General features: G+C 41.2%; 4 protein-coding genes across 5 annotated transcripts; 3 read left to right on the top strand and 1 right to left on the bottom strand.

Moving 5' to 3' along the window:
• Positions 1-186: 186 nt before the first annotated feature.
• Positions 187-14,762, top strand: RB195_016805 (uncharacterized protein; the record flags this gene model as incomplete). Of its 2 annotated transcripts, XM_064183514.1 has the most annotated exons (37): positions 187-247; positions 1,051-1,172; positions 2,797-2,922; positions 5,128-5,214; positions 6,152-6,322; positions 6,387-6,476; positions 6,583-6,683; positions 6,747-6,878; positions 6,939-7,064; positions 7,161-7,317; positions 7,415-7,499; positions 8,391-8,503; positions 8,625-8,804; positions 9,048-9,143; positions 9,200-9,322; positions 9,387-9,603; positions 9,846-9,947; positions 10,015-10,143; positions 10,203-10,347; positions 10,431-10,515; positions 10,578-10,745; positions 10,818-10,901; positions 11,014-11,187; positions 11,360-11,505; positions 12,059-12,152; positions 12,268-12,366; positions 12,531-12,608; positions 12,663-12,783; positions 12,836-12,921; positions 12,979-13,111; positions 13,165-13,266; positions 13,368-13,492; positions 13,552-13,667; positions 13,758-13,860; positions 13,926-14,090; positions 14,180-14,277; positions 14,582-14,762. In XM_064183514.1, the coding sequence occupies 37 exons, from the start codon at positions 187-189 to the stop codon at positions 14,760-14,762; spliced, it is 4,521 nt and encodes a 1,506-aa protein (XP_064039394.1). The 2 variants fall into 2 exon arrangements, with proteins under 2 accessions (XP_064039394.1, XP_064039395.1); XM_064183513.1 differs by lacking the exon at positions 5,128-5,214.
• A 1,148-nt stretch (positions 14,763-15,910) lies between these two features.
• Positions 15,911-17,184, bottom strand: RB195_016806 (uncharacterized protein; the record flags this gene model as incomplete). The annotated part of the gene is made up of 2 exons (XM_064183515.1): positions 15,911-16,005; positions 16,977-17,184. The coding sequence occupies 2 exons, from the start codon at positions 17,182-17,184 to the stop codon at positions 15,911-15,913; spliced, it is 303 nt and encodes a 100-aa protein (XP_064039396.1).
• A 222-nt stretch (positions 17,185-17,406) lies between these two features.
• On the top strand, positions 17,407-17,769 carry RB195_016807 (uncharacterized protein; the record flags this gene model as incomplete). The annotated part of the gene is made up of 1 exon (XM_064183516.1): positions 17,407-17,769. One exon carries the CDS (start codon positions 17,407-17,409, stop codon positions 17,767-17,769), a length of 363 nt encoding a protein of 120 aa, XP_064039397.1.
• Positions 17,770-17,829: 60 nt separating this feature from the next.
• On the top strand, positions 17,830-18,741 carry RB195_016808 (uncharacterized protein; the record flags this gene model as incomplete). The annotated part of the gene is made up of 4 exons (XM_064183517.1): positions 17,830-17,997; positions 18,061-18,165; positions 18,421-18,546; positions 18,613-18,741. The coding sequence occupies 4 exons, from the start codon at positions 17,830-17,832 to the stop codon at positions 18,739-18,741; spliced, it is 528 nt and encodes a 175-aa protein (XP_064039398.1).
• Positions 18,742-19,686: the final 945 nt, after the last annotated feature.

Consider the following 19,686-nt stretch of genomic DNA (forward strand, 5'->3'; position numbering starts at 1 on the left):
CTTCAGAACTCTCATAGAGGTCTAATCTGATTTGATCTAGTGGGAAGAATTAGTCCTCAGTGTCATTTGCTCTCAGTGTAACGTTTCGTTTCGCAACTTATTGATCAATTTCGTATTATTCTATTCGCTATTCTGGCATCGCAACCTCTTTTTTCAGATACTCACTCCCTGTTTTGGGATTACATCATGTCGACGAGGCCAGGAGTGGCAGATGCTCAGTCTTTGGCTGCATCGGAGAGCTCTCTCGGTAAGTGTTTAGAATTTCCTGAAGTCGATATACACACTCACTTGGAACTGGTGGAACTGATGGCAGCAACAACTTTGGAATTGGATCCACCGAGTTCAGTTCTGAAGGCTTCCCTAAGACAGAAGGTACACTAATACACGCTTTTTTGACCTACGCGCACTATTGCGTCGTGATTTTGGATCTTACATTAAACATGGAAACTATTATATATATATATATATATATATATATATATATGTAAGGAGAAAACACGACAAAAAAAGTTGCGACCGCTACACTTCATCCCATTAATATGTGCTTCCAAGGAGTCGCCGTAGTCATTTGCGCTGTCGCACGTATGTTTAACCTGCCCTCAGACTCAAACCTAACCACCCACTGGAAAATAATCGCACTCTTTACCGATTGGTTGGAAACTGTTTTTGTTTTGTGGTAAGGTAACGAATGAAACAAATAAGAATTTGAAAAATCGATTATTTCTTAGGAGGATATCTTGAGCGTAGTAGGATCAAAGAGAAATGAAGGTCGGTGCAATTGCGTAAGCAAACGCTCGAAGCTGTGCGGTTAGGATCGTGGGAGACCTTTCCTAGCTCCATTTCTCGTTGCATTTCGCGATGGTCCCACCTCGATTCCAACCGCTATCTCCTCGGCACCGTTTCGAGCGCAACCACTTGCACCGTGCTTCATGTCATTTCGATTTCGACTATATCTCAACAGTCTTAGGCTCCTCAAAGTCGGCGACATTATTGCTCAGAAGTTCTTGTCCAAATACAACTTTCTTGGCCATACTCAGCATTTATGTTTAGGTCGTGAATCTAATGTTCCGTTCTCTTCTTCTCCTTCGACTTCCCACCCAGTCCAAGCAAGTGCCTCTCCAGCGAGGAGGAGCGGATTAATGAGTCGTATCTTCGGTTCCAGCCGAGATAAGGTAAGTTTCTGTTGACCGCATATTGTGACTAACGTATTCAGCCTTTCAACTCCATAGTTTGGTACCCTAGACGTAGTAAGATTCCGTCTGAAGGCCACCGGGTCTCAGATTGGTCAGAATAGCTATATTAGGGACTAATGTATGGGGTTTCTTGAACTATAGATCATTTACGGCTCCAAACCCAGTAAGCGTCTGGAGTGCGGGTCAACACTCACGCAACTGCAATAAGCATCGATGTCGGTGCGATCATCGTGCAACAAAACGTTGACGTTGAAGGTTGCTGCTCCATTGGAAAAAATTATGTCTAGAGGCAGCATACCACGAAACTGAGATTGGGTTCTGTCTAGAAGAGATTTTGTTAGAGGTGTAGCACTACGAGTATGAGCGCTGTCACACTGAATTCCACCTATTTATCTTGGAAAACGGCGTGAGAAAAAAACTTTCACGAACGAATTTTCTTACAAGGCACTTTACAACGTCTCAACGTGAGCAGCCTCACGTGCCTCGTCTTTCGAGCGAGCGAGAGAGGCGACATCAGGAGCCCATTGACTGTCCGTTCGCCCCAGCGGACGCGTGGTGTGTGCGTATGTTCGCATACGTGACACGTCATTCGGTGACTTGTAGGAGAATTCGATCGGCCGTTTCTTGTGCCGTTTTTTGGAACAATTGGGGGAATTGATCATGATCACGCTCAGCTTCATACCCTATTTTTCGTGGAGAGATCAAAGTAGTAATCAGTTTCATGGTATGCTGTCAGTTTCATGGTATGCTGAGAGTTCCTCGCTGCTGGTGTCAACTTAAATTGATCTCTGTAGGCTTATCAGAAGGAGATGAGATATTTGGTGGTACAAATTGCACATAAGACCCTGAGATGAGATATTTGGTGGTACAAATTGCACATAAGATCCTTAGAGGTCTCTGAAGAAGACCTTTGTCAAAACGTCAAGCCGCAAAGCGTAATGACAAATTGCCTTACAAAATGTGAGTTTTAGTATAATTTAGTTCCGCACAGAGGACGCCCTAGTTCAGTGACAAGAGAACATGGGATTTGAAACGTATAGTCTAAGACGATGACGACTTCTAGAAACGAATAAATGGGAACGGTGCTGGAGCTACTCAGCCAATGAATTCTAATGAATTCATTCAAATTTCTAAATAAAAGCGTATTGATGTTGCCTAAATTCCTTTACGATTTTCAGTGAATAGATAGCGACAACAATCTCGGTTAATTCTGTATTGATGTCAAAAAGAAAAGAAAAACTCGATATTTGTAGTGACCCTGTTTGCTGTGATTGAACAGAGGTCTTGAGCGTATTTCTCTAGAATATTTCTTGTTTTATTATCTTGTTTGGGTACTGTTTGCTCCTCGTTCCGCCACTTCATTGCGTCAGAATTGCTATTTTTAGTAGCCTGGTTTGTAACTTTATAGTAGTGCTGGTGTTGCGCACAAAAAAAAGCAACATTTTTAGAACTTTACTTATACTAATTTGCATTGTTGTTGGTGGATTATAACCTATAAGTTTGGCTATTAATAATTCCCCACCTAAAATTATTGTTTTATCTCCATTCCTCCACTAATTTCTAGAATGGTTAGTTTTAGATGACCTGTTCTGATTCTTTTCAGGAAGTTGTTCGACCACTAAATCCTGTTGTTACCGTCGAAGGTGCTATATCACAAAGTGCGTGGGCTGGAATTAGCCGCAACAGCCCGATAAAGACCCGCATTAAAACTTTGATGCAACTGCAAGATGTGGGTTCATCAACTTTTTTTTTTAATTTCATATGTTTCGCCTCTTGGCTTCTCTATGGATTCTGTTACAAATTTGAGCTTGTTTTATTTTCTCCCGTTTTTGCATAATACATAGTATCTCTTCACAAACTAATGCAGCTACAAAGAATCATGCTATTGACTGCTATTCTGTTGACCTTTCTTCTTTGGAAAACATCTGCTAATTTCTTCTACCTCCCCCCCCCAGAAAAAAAAGGTTTCTCGCTCATCGAGCCCTAGATGTGTATTTTTTTAATCGCAAGTCATCTTGCTTGAACCTCTTTTAAAGGCAGCATACCACGAATCTGGCGTGTAGCGTCCCTTAGGCAGTCCGAATTGATTTTCGACGAATCGCTGAGCGGAGGCGGCGTAAGGGGTGGAGCGTTGCAATAGATGTCATCGCACAAAACAGCATTCTGGAGGCGGCTGTTTGCAGTGATGCAGGGAGAGACCCCGGTCTCCATAATCTACGACCCCGTATACGGATAGTCCATCTGAAATCAGCACCACCTCAGATTCGTGGTATGCTGCCTTTAACTCGATCGCAATCGCTGCGGGAAAAGGTGGTGTTGGGGTTGTAAATTGCGGGATCCGGGGTGGTTCCGCTCCCCTTTCCTAACAGAGAAAAACGGCGTTGAAGACGCAACTGAAATCGCCGTGAAAAACTGCGCCTTCAACGCCGTTTTTCACGGCGATTTCAGTTGAAACGCGCCACCGGCGCTGCATCCATGTGCTAGCAATTGAAAATCAGTGGTCTTCTACCAGCCTTTTCAAAAGAAACTAATGAATAGGCTGCTAAGGAGACCGGAACATGTGCATAGAGATGCGTTTTAACGTACCTTTAGGAAATAAAGCGGTTCCCACGCCGTTTTTTTTACGGCGATCTCTAGCTTTTCCCGGGGATTCTCTCACCACATCAGATTAGTGGTATACTGCCTTTAAATCCCGAACAGACTTTAGTCCATTCTTGTCTCAGCCGTACTTTTGTTGCAACAAACAATTTTTATTGGTATCGATGGAAGGAAAGACCGTCGTTTAGCGGCAAAGTGTCACGAAACTGATGTAGATGGGAGACCTGTGGGGAAATATAGAGTTCAGGGTGTGGGATACGGGAATGAGTGTAGCCCGTTCAATTTCCCCAATTATCTCTGTGCACCAGCCACATCTACGCACGAGCATGGCTCCACTCAACGTTTCCTAATACTCTTGAAAACGGCGTGAGAACAGGTTTTGTTCTGCATTAAAACGGTACATTAGAACGTGCCCTCCTGCACGCTCTTCGGACGCCTCAGCAGCCTCTTCATTGGTTTTTCTTGGATAAGCTCGTGAGGAGACCTCAACCACTTATCGTGGACTGTAGGGCAGCGCATTTTCCCACATCTCATAGGAACCAACGCAGTTTCCCAAGCCATTTTTCAGTACGATCAGGGATACCAAAGTGGGACCACGCCCATACTCCTAATTTGCACCATGAACTCTATATTTCCCCATAGGTATCACAGCTACGTCAACTTCGTGGTATGCTACAGCATTGGGAGAAAATTTCGACATTCGATTCTTTTTACTAGCAGTTCGGTACGTAGTTTACAACTATGAGAAAGAAAATGTAGCGAAATGAAATGCAGGTCAGAAGTCCAATAATCACTGGGATAAGGAGCATACAAAAACATCACTGTAGTTACGAGAATGTGTGGAATGAATTTTGAATGATAATGAGTTTCATTACACATACGGATATAGAGCATTTTGTGGTCTACTTCTAAATTACTTCCGACAGCCTTAAATACTGAAGTCTGAAAACCTCATTTCGCAGATTTCCCGGAACGCTGGGTCTAAAATGCATGTTGATTTTCGATCTGGAACTAAAGGACGAGATTCAACCCTTTTCCCTTCTTTAGCTTTAAACTCTCCCTACTCCCAGCAACAGTCACTTTAAAATTTTGAACTTAATCGACTACGGTTTCTCTGAATCCGACGGAAATAAAATTTGCTTCAGGTATATCTAGAAAAACAGATCATACCGCCTCTAAGTTTCCTATCCTCATCTCATTCGCACCCTCCACTGCACTCGGCTTCTTGCATCTCTGTTTTTGCACTAGTTCACGCTTTTCCCTTTATGTCACTTGTGTGCTGTGTCACCAACGTATCCTTGTGTGTTGTGTGTTTTGGAATTCCCGATCTATGAAGTCGTCAAGTCGAAAACGCAACGACTCCTTCACACGACATCATACAATGGTGCGGAAGATGATTTGTGACTATTTCAAGCGTCCAACTGTAAGTTTATCCTTACATGCACTTTGCTTTGCTACACCTTTGCCGTAATGCACTAGTTATTTGCATGTAGATGTAGCTTCTGTGATCTACATGCAAAAGAAAGTTTGCAGTGCTTTGTAACAGTTCGTGATGCACGCATAGTTGCTCATCCATATTTAGCACATCTAGGTTACGTTAGAGTAGGGCCAAAACGGCGTGAAACACGGTGCAGTTAGGTAAGCGGCTAGGTAAGTTTACAGGCGGTGCTGTAGAGTGTAGCGGTTAGGATCGTGGAGGGACCCAAGCTAGCACCATTCATCGATGCAGTTAGCGAGGGTCTCACCTCGATCCCAGCTTTCTCCACTGCACCGCTTCGAGCCCGGCCACTTACGCAACTGCACCTAGGTTCATTTCGTTCTGACCCTACTATACGAGTGGGTTGTTCGCTGAGGGTTTTTTTTTTTTCGTTGTTCTTTCTTTATTATTATTTCAATGTATTTCTTTAAAATTTATTTGGCAGGAAAACAACACGGTCAGACTTCATCGGGATGTTGATCTAAAGTAAATAGTTTCAAACTCAGCAAAAAAAGTGCGGAAACTTTTTTGGGTCATACACAATATTTTAATACAAAACGTAGAAGAATTGCGTACATACAAGTACTAAACTTTATAAAAATTGGAAATTAAGAGGTGAAAGCTTCGTTTGACCGATTTTTCTGATATTAGCTCTCAAAAATTTGAAAATTCGCAAGATTCAAACTTTTTTTTATCATAGGCGGTGCAAAATAGCCAGTTACTCTGTTTGAAAGTTTTCCTCAATGAGGGTGGATTTTTGTGTCTTCACACTGATTCACTTAAACTGATCGTTCAGTGCTTTTTCGAATTAGCTGGAAGTTGGTTTTCCATATTGAAGGAATGTCTACTGGGTTATCTGCTTATTAATCTCCTTTTCATTAAGGTTCTGAAATCCCGAACACTACAACTTTCTTCACTGGAGGGCATTTGGCATGACTCTAATGACATGCTGAACGATCCAGATACAAAAGTACCAACGTTAAAGGTCCTCATTGAAATGACGGAAACTCAGTACTCGCAACTCGGTTTACCTCTAAAGCACACTTTTTTCAAAGTAAGCCAGTTAGCCACGTCTACAGTATGATTTTGTCCAAAATTACTGAGTTACTTATTCGCAGGCCATTCAACAGATAGGTTGTGAAGAGCTTAGTCTTAAATGGCTCAACGTACTTAGCGAATACGGGAAGACAATTACCGGGTTTGAAAAGGTTTTTTTTTTAAGTTGACATATTCTTTTTTACCATATCTGTTCCAATCCGTTCAGTCATCATTTCATTCCTTCTTTACTTTTTCTATCCATTCATGAACTCACAGGACATGGACGTTCTCGTAGCGAAATGGGTCGGAGAAACTCTTCTAGCTAAGGATCACCCACAAACACTTCTTGTCCTGGAATTAGCTCAACATCTTATACAGTCAGTTAGTTGTGCTATCAAAGTTACAGTACCACAGCCCGTTTATCGACTGACTTATATTAGACACAATGCTGCATTTATTGGTGATGAAAGTTTGAAGACGATAGTGCATGCAGTCTGCGTTAGAGCCTGTAAAACTATGGATCCACTCATATCTAACTGTTTGGAAGTACTGGATAGCGTTTTGAAATATAGGTACGTCGTGCCGCTCTAATATTTTCATACGTAATAAATAATACCCAACGCTTTATTCAGTGACCTACCTCCTAGTGAGTTAATGTCTGTGGTGGCTACATTCTGCGTGCTTGTTTGCGAGAATAAGTTCAGAGAACAGGCTTGGTCCCTTGCGAGATCTCTGCTTACCTCACAAATGGGACAGAGGTGCAATCTTTCAATTCCAAGAATTATTTTTTTTCGGAAGAATTGTGAATACTGTGCAACCTTTTGGGATTCTTTTGAAGTTTTGCGTGTATCCAGAACGCGAAAGGCGCTTATATCTATACTCAATGGGACTGGGACTGGTCAGCGACTTCACGGAGAACGACGAGCTAACGATGAACCAAATGAGAAGAAAATGAAGAGAATGTTACGTGGAGCAATATTCTGCCTAGCAAATGCAAACTGGGGAACAGCGGTAGGAGACCTTTCCCATGATGTTCGGATATGTTGCTGTGTTCCGGTGTTATATATTGATATTTGTACTAAATTTTTAATCTTACTTTTTTTTTTAGCAAATAGACACTGTACGCTGTTCACTTGCTAGTATTATTGAACCGATGCGAAATGCTGTTCAAGTTGACGAAACGATCTGCTACGGTTAGTGCTATTTCATTAAAGCACTATTAAATCAACATTTTGCTTTTAACCTTGTCAAACCAACATCGAAACATATTGTCTATAAAAAGCTTCAGCACGGAGTTGAAAGAATATATAAACTCTTGTCATCCCCGTTGAAGTCGGTTCATGCAGTCGTAGTTGCACCGGAGTGGTAAAATTTGGAATAGGACTAGCGAATTTTACAATCGGTGTAGTGCAATTGTATGAATATCATTCATTTGGTCAACGTGTGGGGGATTTTTCTGGTTATACATTATGCAGCGCCAAAACAACGATGAAACAACCCTGAAGAATGGAAAATGGAGAAGAACGAGGGGGTTATTCTGTGGACAAAAGTCTTGTGCATAGTTTCTCGGCGTTGGAGAATTCTTCGTTAATTTGGAACTTTAAATATTTCGAGCACAGTTCTCTCATATTTTTAACTGAGTTTGTTTATTCAATTTTTTATTTCTTCCTCTTTTTTTCCTAAGCGTGAACCTACACCTCCATTATTCGTTGCTTTGATAATGAGCAATTATAGTAGGGCCAAAATGACATGAAACACAGTGCAATCGCGTAAGCGTCTGCGCTCGAGGCGGCGCGGTGGAGCGTAGCGGTTAGGGTCCATGGAGACCATTTCTAGCATCATACGTCGTTGTAGTCTGCGATGGTCCCATGTCGATTCAACCGCCATTTCCCACGCGGCGCTTTGAGTGCAACTCCTTTTGTGATTGGTCCATGTGTTTCATGTCGTTTTAACAATACTATACGTCTATTCTTTCATGTATTATTTCATCTTCCAATCTCTCGGTTCCTTTTAATTCTACTTTTTGTTGAATAATATCTATTTCTCAGGCTTTTGTGGCGTCATTTTTATGAGCATTCGTTCAGATGTCCTCTTCGACATCCGTCGGTTGATTCAAAAGCACGGCCGTGATTTGCAACACATGACATGGATTAAGATCGTTGAACTTTTCGAGACCGTCATCGACCTTTGCGAGCAGGTAGAGTTCTTTCAATATGAATACGTTGTAATAACATTTGATTTTTTTGTGGTGTTTTGAGAGAAATATTCGTGTCAGAAAATCGTAGCTTATTCATTGTCTGTTTGTCTTGTCTTTGCAGAGATTGGAATACGCGCAAAATTGCGAGAACTCCCTCCATCAAATCCTTCTGCTTACTGAACAACTTTATTCTGATGGACATTTTGCGGCTCCGCCAGACTTACTTTATGATCTCATTGAAAAATGTGCTGATCGCCGACCTGATACATCTGTCGTAAAGTTGATACAATATAGGTCAATGGTGAGTAGCTGTACCCCAACATTTTCATTCTATATTCCGGTTACATGCATATTTTAATCTTCTACCAATTTATCTGTTTAAAAATTCTCTAGTTTTAGTTTGAACGTCTGTTTATATTGATTAGTTGACATTTCTTTCTGAATATAGTCAGCTGTAAAATACAGCAGTAGGAACTAACCTAAACGCCTGAATCATCTACATTTTAGGCCAGAAAATTACTAATATAGTACGTAGTTCTTACAGAATTTAACACCTTTGACACCAAACTGGATCCCGAGCATGTTGCAGCTAGTCCGGAGATATTCTGGAGAATCACAGCGACCAGAAAGGAGAAGCAAAGTTCGCGTTTTTTTTTATTGGTTCATGTTTTCAGAAATGTATGCTATTTATTCTAGGCAATGTCTGAACTGCATGCTTTCTACACCAAATATCGTCTTTTATACGAACACGAACTAGTAACGCAGCTGATGATTCCAATTCTGCAGGAAACCGAACACGAGTCGAGTTCGAGGATTCAGGTGCTTCACTTTTCGTTGAGCTAAATGCAGTATCTTAGACTTTTTAAAACAGATATTTTTGCAGTATTTGATGCTGAATATCCTTTTTGATGTAGCGAAAACTGTATCGCTAAGAGATGATGCGCGATTGTTTGAATCAGTCATGGGAATTGTGAGGCAGTTGTTCATTTCTTCGATCGTGCAAACAACTGCTGAAACGGCAATAGAAGATGAGGATGATGCTGAGACGGTGGTTGCACCATCGCGCCCTCCACCTCGTGTCCCTGCAGCTAAAGCTGGATGTAAGTTACCGGAAAAGTATATAAAAAAAACCATCGATATAACAAAAGAATGTCATTGCACAAAAACATTTGCATGAAGTTTGTTGTCAGAGGCTTTCTACGCAGGTTTCGACACCTTTTCCCGCAAACCTTTTAAAATTTCGAACAAAAATTATAATAAAGTTGCGAAAACTAGTGGCATACAATATACGTATTGTTTGTACAGAATGCAAAAGAATTTTCTCCAAGAAAAGTCTATTTAGCGCTGAGTTTCGACAATCTTGAGGTTGTCGCGCAGAGCATGTGTGAGCTGTTATCTGAAAGGTGGTCAGTCCTGAATCTAAATACGTTGGGCATCATTGTTGGTGAGGATTTTACAATAATGCGAAATTGGAACGAATTTTTACCACTTCTCATTACCTCTGTTCTCAGGTATAATGGTAGATCATATTCATGCACAGTACGCAGCTGGTTGGACTGGTGAACAAGGCGCAGACGTACGGCTTCGCATCTTTTCGGCGCTTTTATCAATTCATTGTTGTCCCATAACCAATAGGCTAAGTAAGGATACTCCAAAAACACTCCAAGTCGTTGTAGAATTGTTTGGGAGCATTCTTCAGCCTATCATGGTTTCGGTGAGGACTGGCCGCTTATCAACGTGTACACAAGGCGATCGCAAACTCCGGAGCAAGAAGGAGAGCCTCCCGGATTCTCTTGGTCACCGATCTGTTCAGCAGTGACACTTGCTGCCAAACAAGACACTTGGTGGGCGTATTTTGGTTTTGTTTTTTTTTTCTTCATTTCACTTCAATTAATTCCGCTTAATTGGACTTTCAGAGTTATTCCAGGTGGCCTGTTCTGCGTGCAATTTTCCAGCAACTACGGAGAGTGCTGGAACACATTGCGTTTGTGAAAACTGCCGGTACCGAGCAGGTGATTGCTGATGTTTTTTCTGTGTTTAATGTTCAGTAAACATATTTTCATATTTATATTAGGTTGATGAGCTGGCGCAAGCACTTATCTCCGTCTATCAAAGAGTTGAACTTGGCGAAATATCACTACATATGAGCTCTGAAGACAGCCTTCCTGAACGAGGGCAAACGGACGAGAAACAGCTTAAAGCACAAGTCGCCAAATTTCTTCCTCCTATTCTTTGTACTTTGGTCAGTGTTTTATTTAGTCGCTAAAATATTGTACCAATGTAAATATCTGATTTTAAATTACCCTACTTCTAGCTTAATTATCCTTGTCGTCAAGATTTGAGGAATACTGAACTATGCAAAATTTTGGTGGACTGCGTAGCGCAAGAGAGTATGGAAGTACGTTTTTTTTTCATTTAACATTGTCCTGAGAAGAAACAATGTTTAGCAATCGTCAATTTGGAGATTTGTTTATTCTTCGTACTCTTCGGTAAACTTGTTCATTGAACAGGCTGTAATGGCATGTGATTTGGCGATCCAACTCGCACCATCTGCTATGGCTGGTATGGCTCTAGTCTTGACGGAAGCATTATCACGAATGCACTACAATGCTGTGCGAGCTATTCCTATAATGGAGCTACTGTCAGATTCAGCGGAGATCCCAGAGTTCCATAAGTTTTTCCAGGTAAGAAGTTAAAAAAAAGTCTGATAGTGGAGTCTACACTCAGAGACATATAGACATTTTTTACAAGATCGATATTTGTTTTATGGTATTGGTTATGTGTAGGTGGTTAGATTTCCCTAACCTAGTTAGAAGTTTTCTATTGGTTATGTCTTCTTGATTTCTTATATTGTAGGAGAAGCACTTTCGGTCTATTGTTGATACTCTAGCGCCATACACCAATGTCCACAAATTTAATACGTTCATCGTTGCCTCAATTCATCGTGTGATGATGCGGTGGTTTAGTCGAGTTCCGGAGAAAATGCGTTACAGTATCCAAAAGTGAGTATCAAACCATTCCCTTATAGTCAAATATCAATTATTTAGAGCGAGATTTTTATGTGTTTTCTGCAAACTTAGTTACTTAGCTAGTAGTTAAAGTTAAACTTAGTTAATGGCGCAACAATGTAGCTGACTTCGAGGCAGTAAGTAACTATGCCAACGTGTCCCTATTTTGTCCTGTTACTTCTACGAAAGAAACCTGCTCTCATTACTTTCCATGAGTAGAGAACCAGTACAAGTTAATTCTTTTTAAATAGTTAGGTGTTCAAAGTTCGATCCTGTTGGGGCAACAGAAAAAAAAACTAAAAAAAAGACTTTTTCTTGCTTCAAAGTTTTTTATGTGACTGTTTTAAAGTCAAAAGTAAAGTATTTGTCCATGAAAGTCTTATAACAATATCCATTTACTCATTCGGTTGGACTACAGTAGATATACACTACTGCGATTAAATTGGAAGCTGACAAGCAGAAGAAAACTGTACTGCAGACACATCAAAAATTTTAATCTCTGAAAAGTAGTGATAAAGCACTGTATGCTTATGCACTGAAATTTTAGCCATATTGAGACTTCAGTACGAATGTCACCGTTCTTGTCAGTACCTGATGTAGCATCCGGTGTAAGTAGGCAACCGAGTGGAGATGGACGTCAGGTATGTAGGAGTTGGGGGATCGACTTCTGTCTTACTACGCATATCATGTCATATCTATCATGTTTGCTGCGATCTTTGAAGAGCAAAGAAGACTATAACAAAGAGTATCCTGTAGGTGCCTGGAGCGTTATTCATGTTAGGTGGCAATGGAATGCCAGAAACTCCACCTCCTATGGATGGTGCTGGTTCGAGAGAAGAACGAGGTCCAGATAGGGTATGTTTACTTTTAAAGTTTTCCTAATATTATGAAGTTCTAAATGGGTCATATTTTGCTCAATAAGGTAAAAGTCGCATCGTTGTTCGCGTTCATCTATTCAATCGTGACGGGCATGGTAGTCTTGAAGCATCCGAAGAAGATAGTGTTCTGTGTTTTTCTAGGTCCATGGAGAGATTCTGCGCGCAATGTCTACTTTTTTCCACATTGGACAGATTGACAGCGATTGGGGCGATCCGAAGGTAATGTACCATATCATATATTCGGAAATACAGCTTTGGAGTGGTACTGTTTAGACACCAGATCGACTGACAGAAGTTTCGCAGGAGCATTATTTTGTGAATGACTCCATTATCACTGTTAGAACACTCACGGAACAGGTGAAAGTGAAAGTTGATGGCGCATTGAAAGAAAGTGGTAGGAAATTCCACACATTTCATGTCTACGGCTATGAAGAATTTGTTTATAGATGTCGATGATGTTTTCCTGTCGAATCCTGATCAAAAAGGACCGACTGAGACGTCACAACAACAAACCGGCAACTTTAATGAGCAGGTTAGGTGTTATTGTGTGTGGTATTGCAAGTAATTTGTTCATCCGAATATTTTGTAGAGAAGAAGACACCAATCCGCCATACAAGCCCGTCGATCAACAAATAAATCAATGGATGAGATCACGCCGAGGAAGACGGTCGATGACATGTATGCAACTACAGGTTCTTTGCGAAGGAACAGCGTTTCAAAGGGTAAGGCGAAGGGGAGGGATTTTTTTGCTTCCACAATGAGAAAGCGGTTTCAGTTCCAATAATTTCTTGGACTCAGTTAATTATTCGCCACATGTACGGGAAAAGCGGCTGGCTTATGCGGGCCTTTGAGGAATGGCCGGCAGATTTCGAACAGAGTAAGCGACTTACTGTTTTCGCTGATTGTTTTGTACTTATGTTATTTTGTTCTTTTTTATTTGTGAAGAGAGAGTTATCAGTACTTTTTGTTTGTTCTTAGCTGCTGCTATCCCAAGGCCAGGTTCGAGCCTTCTACTTCATTTTGCCAACCAGCCGGGTGCGGTTCGCCTTGGAAGAAAGCCAAACGATGAAGTATTACAGCGCTCATTGCGTAATCTAGACCGGGTAATTTAATACTGAAAGCAGCTTTCTTTTGATTAGCAGATCTAGTTTCATCTTTTCAGATTCCTGGAATTGAGTACCATGCAGTTGGAGTATTATACGTGGGGATGTACCAGGAGACTGAAGCACAGATTCTAGCTAACGTTTACGGTTCTGAACGATACGCGAAGTTTCTGAAGTATGTTGATAGTAATTTGCTTTTTATTACCTGAAGCAACTGCTTTAATTGTTTCATCACTTGCTTTAGCTTTAATATTTTATTTGTAAGGTTACTTGGGAGTACTATTCCTTTGGATAACCATCCAGGCGGGCTCATACCTGGACAGCACGGTTCCTATACGTACGAGTATCAGGACGAATTGAGCAGAATTGTAAATTGTTTTCATTTAGAGATATTTCTGACTTATTGATTCCTAGTGTATAACTTATATTTTAGACCTTTCTTGTTGCAACCCTAATGCCACAAGCGGAGAATGATCCTCATTGCAACATGAAGAAAAAATTGATCGCAAACAACTTTGTGTCTATTGTATTCAACGAAAGCGGTGCACCTTTCAAACTTGGGTCTGTGTGTGGCCAATTTGTACATGTTGCGTTGGAAGTGAGTGATCACACGAATTGTATTTCCTTCGTTTATATCATAGTGATATTGTTTATATTGTTTATTAGTATTACTCTTTGAAATTGTAGGTGATCCCCTATGATGAGAACAATGTGTTGTTGCAACTTCATGCTAAACAAGAAATTTCTTGCTGGCTAGCAATTCGCAGAGCATTGCTGAATGATAAGTACGTTTTTTCATGACTCTATCTTGAGTATAAATTACATTATTATTTTTTAAGTCAAGTAATTTTTGTGGCTTATATTCTGACTATCATATAGTGCGTATAATTAATTGGTCTAATTTAGTTTCCAATACTTTTTCCTCTTCAGAAGCAGTACCAAACTTTTCATCGACGTTTAATAGATAGAGTTTGCTGGATTTCACTAATGCGATCCGTCGCAAATCCCATTATTTTCATAGTACTTGATTTTCTTCAAAAAAAAAAAAAGGATTGGAAGACAGAGGCTCTATAGATTAAACATGTTCAGGTGCGCTGTTCGACTACTGCGTAAGATGATTGTAAGATCACAACTGTCAGTTAACGTCTGGAGAAGCGTTCAAGATAACGACGAACAACCGTACGTTTCTTCCGGCGTGGATCGTTTACGAAAAATCACTGCTATTCGGGAGAAATGTGCCATGATGCCACTTTCGAAAGATGCTCTCTAGTCATGATCTCTACTAGTAATTGAGAAGAGTTCTTAATAGTGCTGTAAAAGATGATGTTTAATGTCTGTGCGAAATAATTTTATTCAAAATGAGATATGAGGTGATTTCAACTACTGGTTGTTTCTTATTATAGCATTGCTATGTGCATATTCTGTGCAATCTGTGATAAGTATGCTTAGTTACTATGGCGTATAATAGTGCAGTAGTTCATTGTGTGTGTGTGTGTGTTTTTTTTTCAAAGTTCTGGTGATAAATTATGATGGGTGAATTTTTTTCTCTTTGCCCTACCAAAACCATAGTGATGTTTGTGAATGTTCCTCATTCGATACGAGTTATTTGCGTTATGCGCTTATGCGTTTTTCTTTCGCTTAGATGTTCGCCTGTACTATCTGTTTGTTTCAATTGTTACACGTTGATTTCTAGGGTAGTTAAAATGATCAGTTAGGCTGCCTTCTGTTTAGCTTTATTTATATTTTCCTGTTTCTTAGTTGTTGAATTTGTTATGTTACTATATTGCTACATAAATTCGTTGAGGTGCACACTGTGTCATGTAGAGTTTTTCTGTGGATTTATTGTCCTTGTATTTTTTGTGCATTTTGTTGTTCCTGTCATTCATCTTCAGTTTAGATTTTCTTCGAAACAGTTGGTGTTACTTCCCTGTTCTGGAATTGTTCGCATTCTAATGGCTTTGACGGTCTTGTTCTTACCTCCCTCCCCAGAAAAAAAAAGTTCTAGGAAGTTGCTATATCAAAATAAATATAAAGTTACCTCATTGCAAAATGCTCCTGGAAATAAAATAAAAAAATCATTCCTCCAAGCACTAACAGTGTTTATGTAAACTTGAAATGTCTCACTGCTGAGGAGTGACTGCGGGCTGATCACTTAATATTCTAGTTATCTATTCAAACTGAGTTATTTCGCAGCTGAATGCGCTCCGTATTATCATTAGGCCTTATTTTTCACATTCTGATCTCTTAAATTTCTCAACGTAAGCGGAAATAATGTTAGGAAGGGCTTCATCTTTAGATGTTTTACTACTGGCAACATTGACCCAATTTGTACGTAAAAAAACCTGATGAGTGATCGGAATCGGAGAAACTGTTTTATGAGCTGTGGTAGTACAGGTCTGTTCCGAAACGCATGGCGGGCTAGCCTAGGTGCTGCGTAGCCATGGTCCCATCCCCTTGCCCGAATCCCTCTCCGATGTCCTTGAGGCTGCCCGGTCTCCAAGTCCCTGATCGCCCTGAAGTGGCTTACAGACATACTTTGAAACACGATCGATGCGCGCATGAGTTAAAAGCATCACCTCACGAATCTGTCGTGGTGCGGATTTTAGGTGCAGAGTTCCTATACGGGGAAGTAGATTATGGAGAGGTGAGTGATTCCGTCCATTTCTTCCCGTTTTCCGTAAAAAACGGTCTCGAAGATGCGGCGCCGCAGAGGGCTGGTGCGCTCCAATCGAACTCGTTGTAGAGAATGGCGCGCCGGAACGCTCGAAACGGTATCTTCCGGGCCGTTTTTTTTACGGCAATTAGGAAGTAATAGACGGAATCACCCTCCGTGTACAAATACTCCACCTTAAGTCCGTACCACCTCAGATTCGTGGGATGATGCCTTTAAGGTGGCTGGCGGTAAATGTGGTTTTGAACATAAACAGAAAGTGGTTTGGTGGATAAGGTTTACTGGGATGAAGCTAGGAACACGCAGAAAATGTGGCTGTCTCCGGGGTATACAAAAGAGAAACTCGTGCCACAACTAAGCCGCCTCCTTGCCGTATAATCTGACAAGGAGAGGACAATATGATAACATAGAAATTGTAAATCATTATGTTCCGAGATCGCAACAATCGATAAAGGAAGTGATCTATCGGTATAGCATCAATCCAAAGTGGTATTATGGCAATAACGCAATAAATGGAAAAATACAAGTGGAATACACAATTCTATGCAACCGGACTAGTAAGTTGGATAAGTGGTTAGGTGGATTTCGGCGTGTTGGTTAGTGATTTGTCGAATGTCGTCCTATTGATTGAACTAGCCAGTTTTTGAATGATATCAAAACCAATCATTCAAATTCGACGCGAATTTGAACTACTGCGTATGACGCAAAAACGAGGAAGGAAATATGGCTCGCGTGCAAAGCTAATGATGAAATAGTCCGAATCGAGAGCATAAGGGGCCGGTATTATATAAGCTGGCTGGTGTAGGGCACTACCTAGATATAGTTGGGTCGAGACGACATGAAGCACGGGCAGTTGCATAGCCGGCTGCGCTCGAAGCGGTGCGGTGAAGACAGCGGTTGGAATCGAGGTGGGACCATGGCGAACTCTAGAGATGGGTGGCAGTAACAAGGATCCTTGCACGATCCCAACCGCTACGCTCAACCGCGCACTTCGATCGCAGCCGCTTTCGCAATTGTCCATGCCTTATGTGACTTTAACCCAACTATAAGTAACGTCTTATCTGCCCGCGCGGCTGTGAACTCTGCGGTCAGGCTTAAAAGCAGCACACTGCGAATCTGGGGAGGTATTGATTTCAGATGGAGTATCCGTATACGGGGACGTGGATTATGGAGATCGGGGTGGTTCTGCTCATCTCTCACCGCATCACTGCAAGCAGCCGCCCCCTGAATGCTGTCTTGTACGATGCCTTCTATTGCAGCGCGCCACCCTTGCACGCGTACGGTCCCTTACCGCCTATCGGGGCAGTCCGAATTGCTTTTCGACGAAACGCAGGGCGGAGGCGGAGATGAGCAGAACTACTCCCGTCTCTATAATCTACGACCCCGTATACGGATACTCCACCTGAAATCTGCACCACCACAGATTCGTGGAATGCTGCCTTTAACCCGACCGCAATCGTTGCACTCTGCCGCGCCGAGCGCTTCGAGCGTAGCCGCTTGCGCAGCTGCACTTGGATTCGGTTTGATCCGACCTGTTTTCTTTCTCACGCAATGTCTTTGGACGATATGCTTGCAACCTTCTGGATTGCACTTTTTGTGGTTCTAAATATTTCACTTGATTGCTTTTTCCTCTTCGCTTGTCTTCACAGTTATTTTTCATGTTTCAATGGCTCGAAACGTTGAAATCAAGGCAAAAGTGCGTGATCGTCAGGAAATTATTCAACTTGCGAAAGAACTGACAAACGAAGATCCAACTCTTTTGAAACAACATGATATTTTTTATAATTCGCCGCAAGGTCGTCTGAAGATGAGAACAGTAGAAGAGAACGGTGTGGTACGGTACTTTTCTGAAGTTTGTAGATTTTTGCCCCTATTGGACATCTAATTCTCTATTTAGGTACGTACTGAACTAATCTGGTACGAACGTCCAGACGTTGCCGGACCGAAGCTGTGCAACTACAGCAAGTTCGATGTTCCAGCAGATGTCCTTAGTTCACTTAAGGTATGCAAGTTATAAAGTTGAGATTATATGATAGGATCTGAGAGGTTGTGAATTTGTAGCTGGTTCGCGTCTTCACGTGTGGCGCTCACAGTTTTTCACCGGTGATCAAAAGCGCAGAACATTTGAACAATCTTCAGTTGTATTCCGTATTTCGAACCTTCCTAAAAAATCTCTCCCTCAAATCAAACTTATTCCATCGGTCGATGCCCAGTATCCAAAATCTACGTGGGGCTTATGAAGTATGTTGAATTCCAGGAAACGCTGAGGTGTTCTATGGGCATGAAAGGAGAAGTGAAAAAAGTTCGATCCTTGTTTATTTTCGAAAGGACACGCATTCACATTGATAACGTGGAAGGTCTTGGAGACTTCATGGAACTCGAGGTGAGAATATGTGACCATAATTTAACACGTAGTAGAAGAGTCTTTATCCTTGTATTCCTACCGTAGGTTTGCCTTCGCGATAGCGAATCTGTATCCGATGGGGAACTAGTGGCCAACGAAATAACGCAGAAACTTGGCGTGTTGGATGAAGATCTACTTGAAGGAGCATATATGGATCTACTAAATGGGCAATAACGTTTTCATGGAAGGACTAGGTACCAGTTGTAGGCATTGAATAATTGTTACAAACTCTCATCATTCGACGTTTACATGTTTCAGCGTTTTTTTTGTTTCTTTTTTATTCTTCTTTGGACAACTTTTATTGTTGCTGTTATTATTGTTATTGTTCCATCAGTGCGACATGACCATTGCACATTTGTGACGTTGTTTCACTTAATCGTCCTCTATATTATTTGTAATCAAGCATCAGATATGAATAATTGGTGGAACTCCAGTAATCTGGGCCTACTGTGGAGAGATTTTTTTGTGAATCCTAACCAAACACAGTTTTGGCCCATCGCATGCATGCTTTCCTAACCACACGCAAGCGTTCTCACTCTTTGAGGAACAGGGACTTAGTGAGATGGAAACAGACTTGAACTAACTTCTAATCTTAAAGGAAAGTCTAGGATTCGATAAATGTAATTTCAAACCAAGATGCTTCACATGCGAAAAGAGATCGTCAGGCTGATTTAGTGACGGAGATTTCCCACCTTTTTCCTGTGGCCAGTCGATAGTTTAGAAGAATCAGAAGGCTTCACAAGACGTTTCCTGAGTAGTTCCGAGAAAGTAGCCCCTGACTTTGACGTCGTCTGAATAAAAGCCAACTCACTAGAATTCATGTTCGTGTTTCCGCAGCTTCTTGAAGTAGAAGCGAGCATGAAATGGTTTTGATTCGAATATTGATGACTAGTTTTCGTTATTTCAGCAGTCCCCCGGTTAGTAGCTTTTTGATTGATTCGATTTAAAAAAACCAAAAAGAGAAAAATATTTGTGGGCAAAGACATTAGATTAATTGGATGTGCTGGGGCTGCCTTGTCTCTTAGGATGGATCATGTGCTCTACGACTAAGGATGGTCATAATTTAGCGAGGATTATTGTGAAAATGTTTTTCGGATTTGTGTTATGCGGAAATCCAAG

This window comes from Necator americanus, chromosome II (assembly GCF_031761385.1).
Source record: "Necator americanus strain Aroian chromosome II, whole genome shotgun sequence".
Lineage (NCBI taxonomy): Eukaryota > Metazoa > Nematoda > Chromadorea > Rhabditida > Ancylostomatidae > Necator > Necator americanus.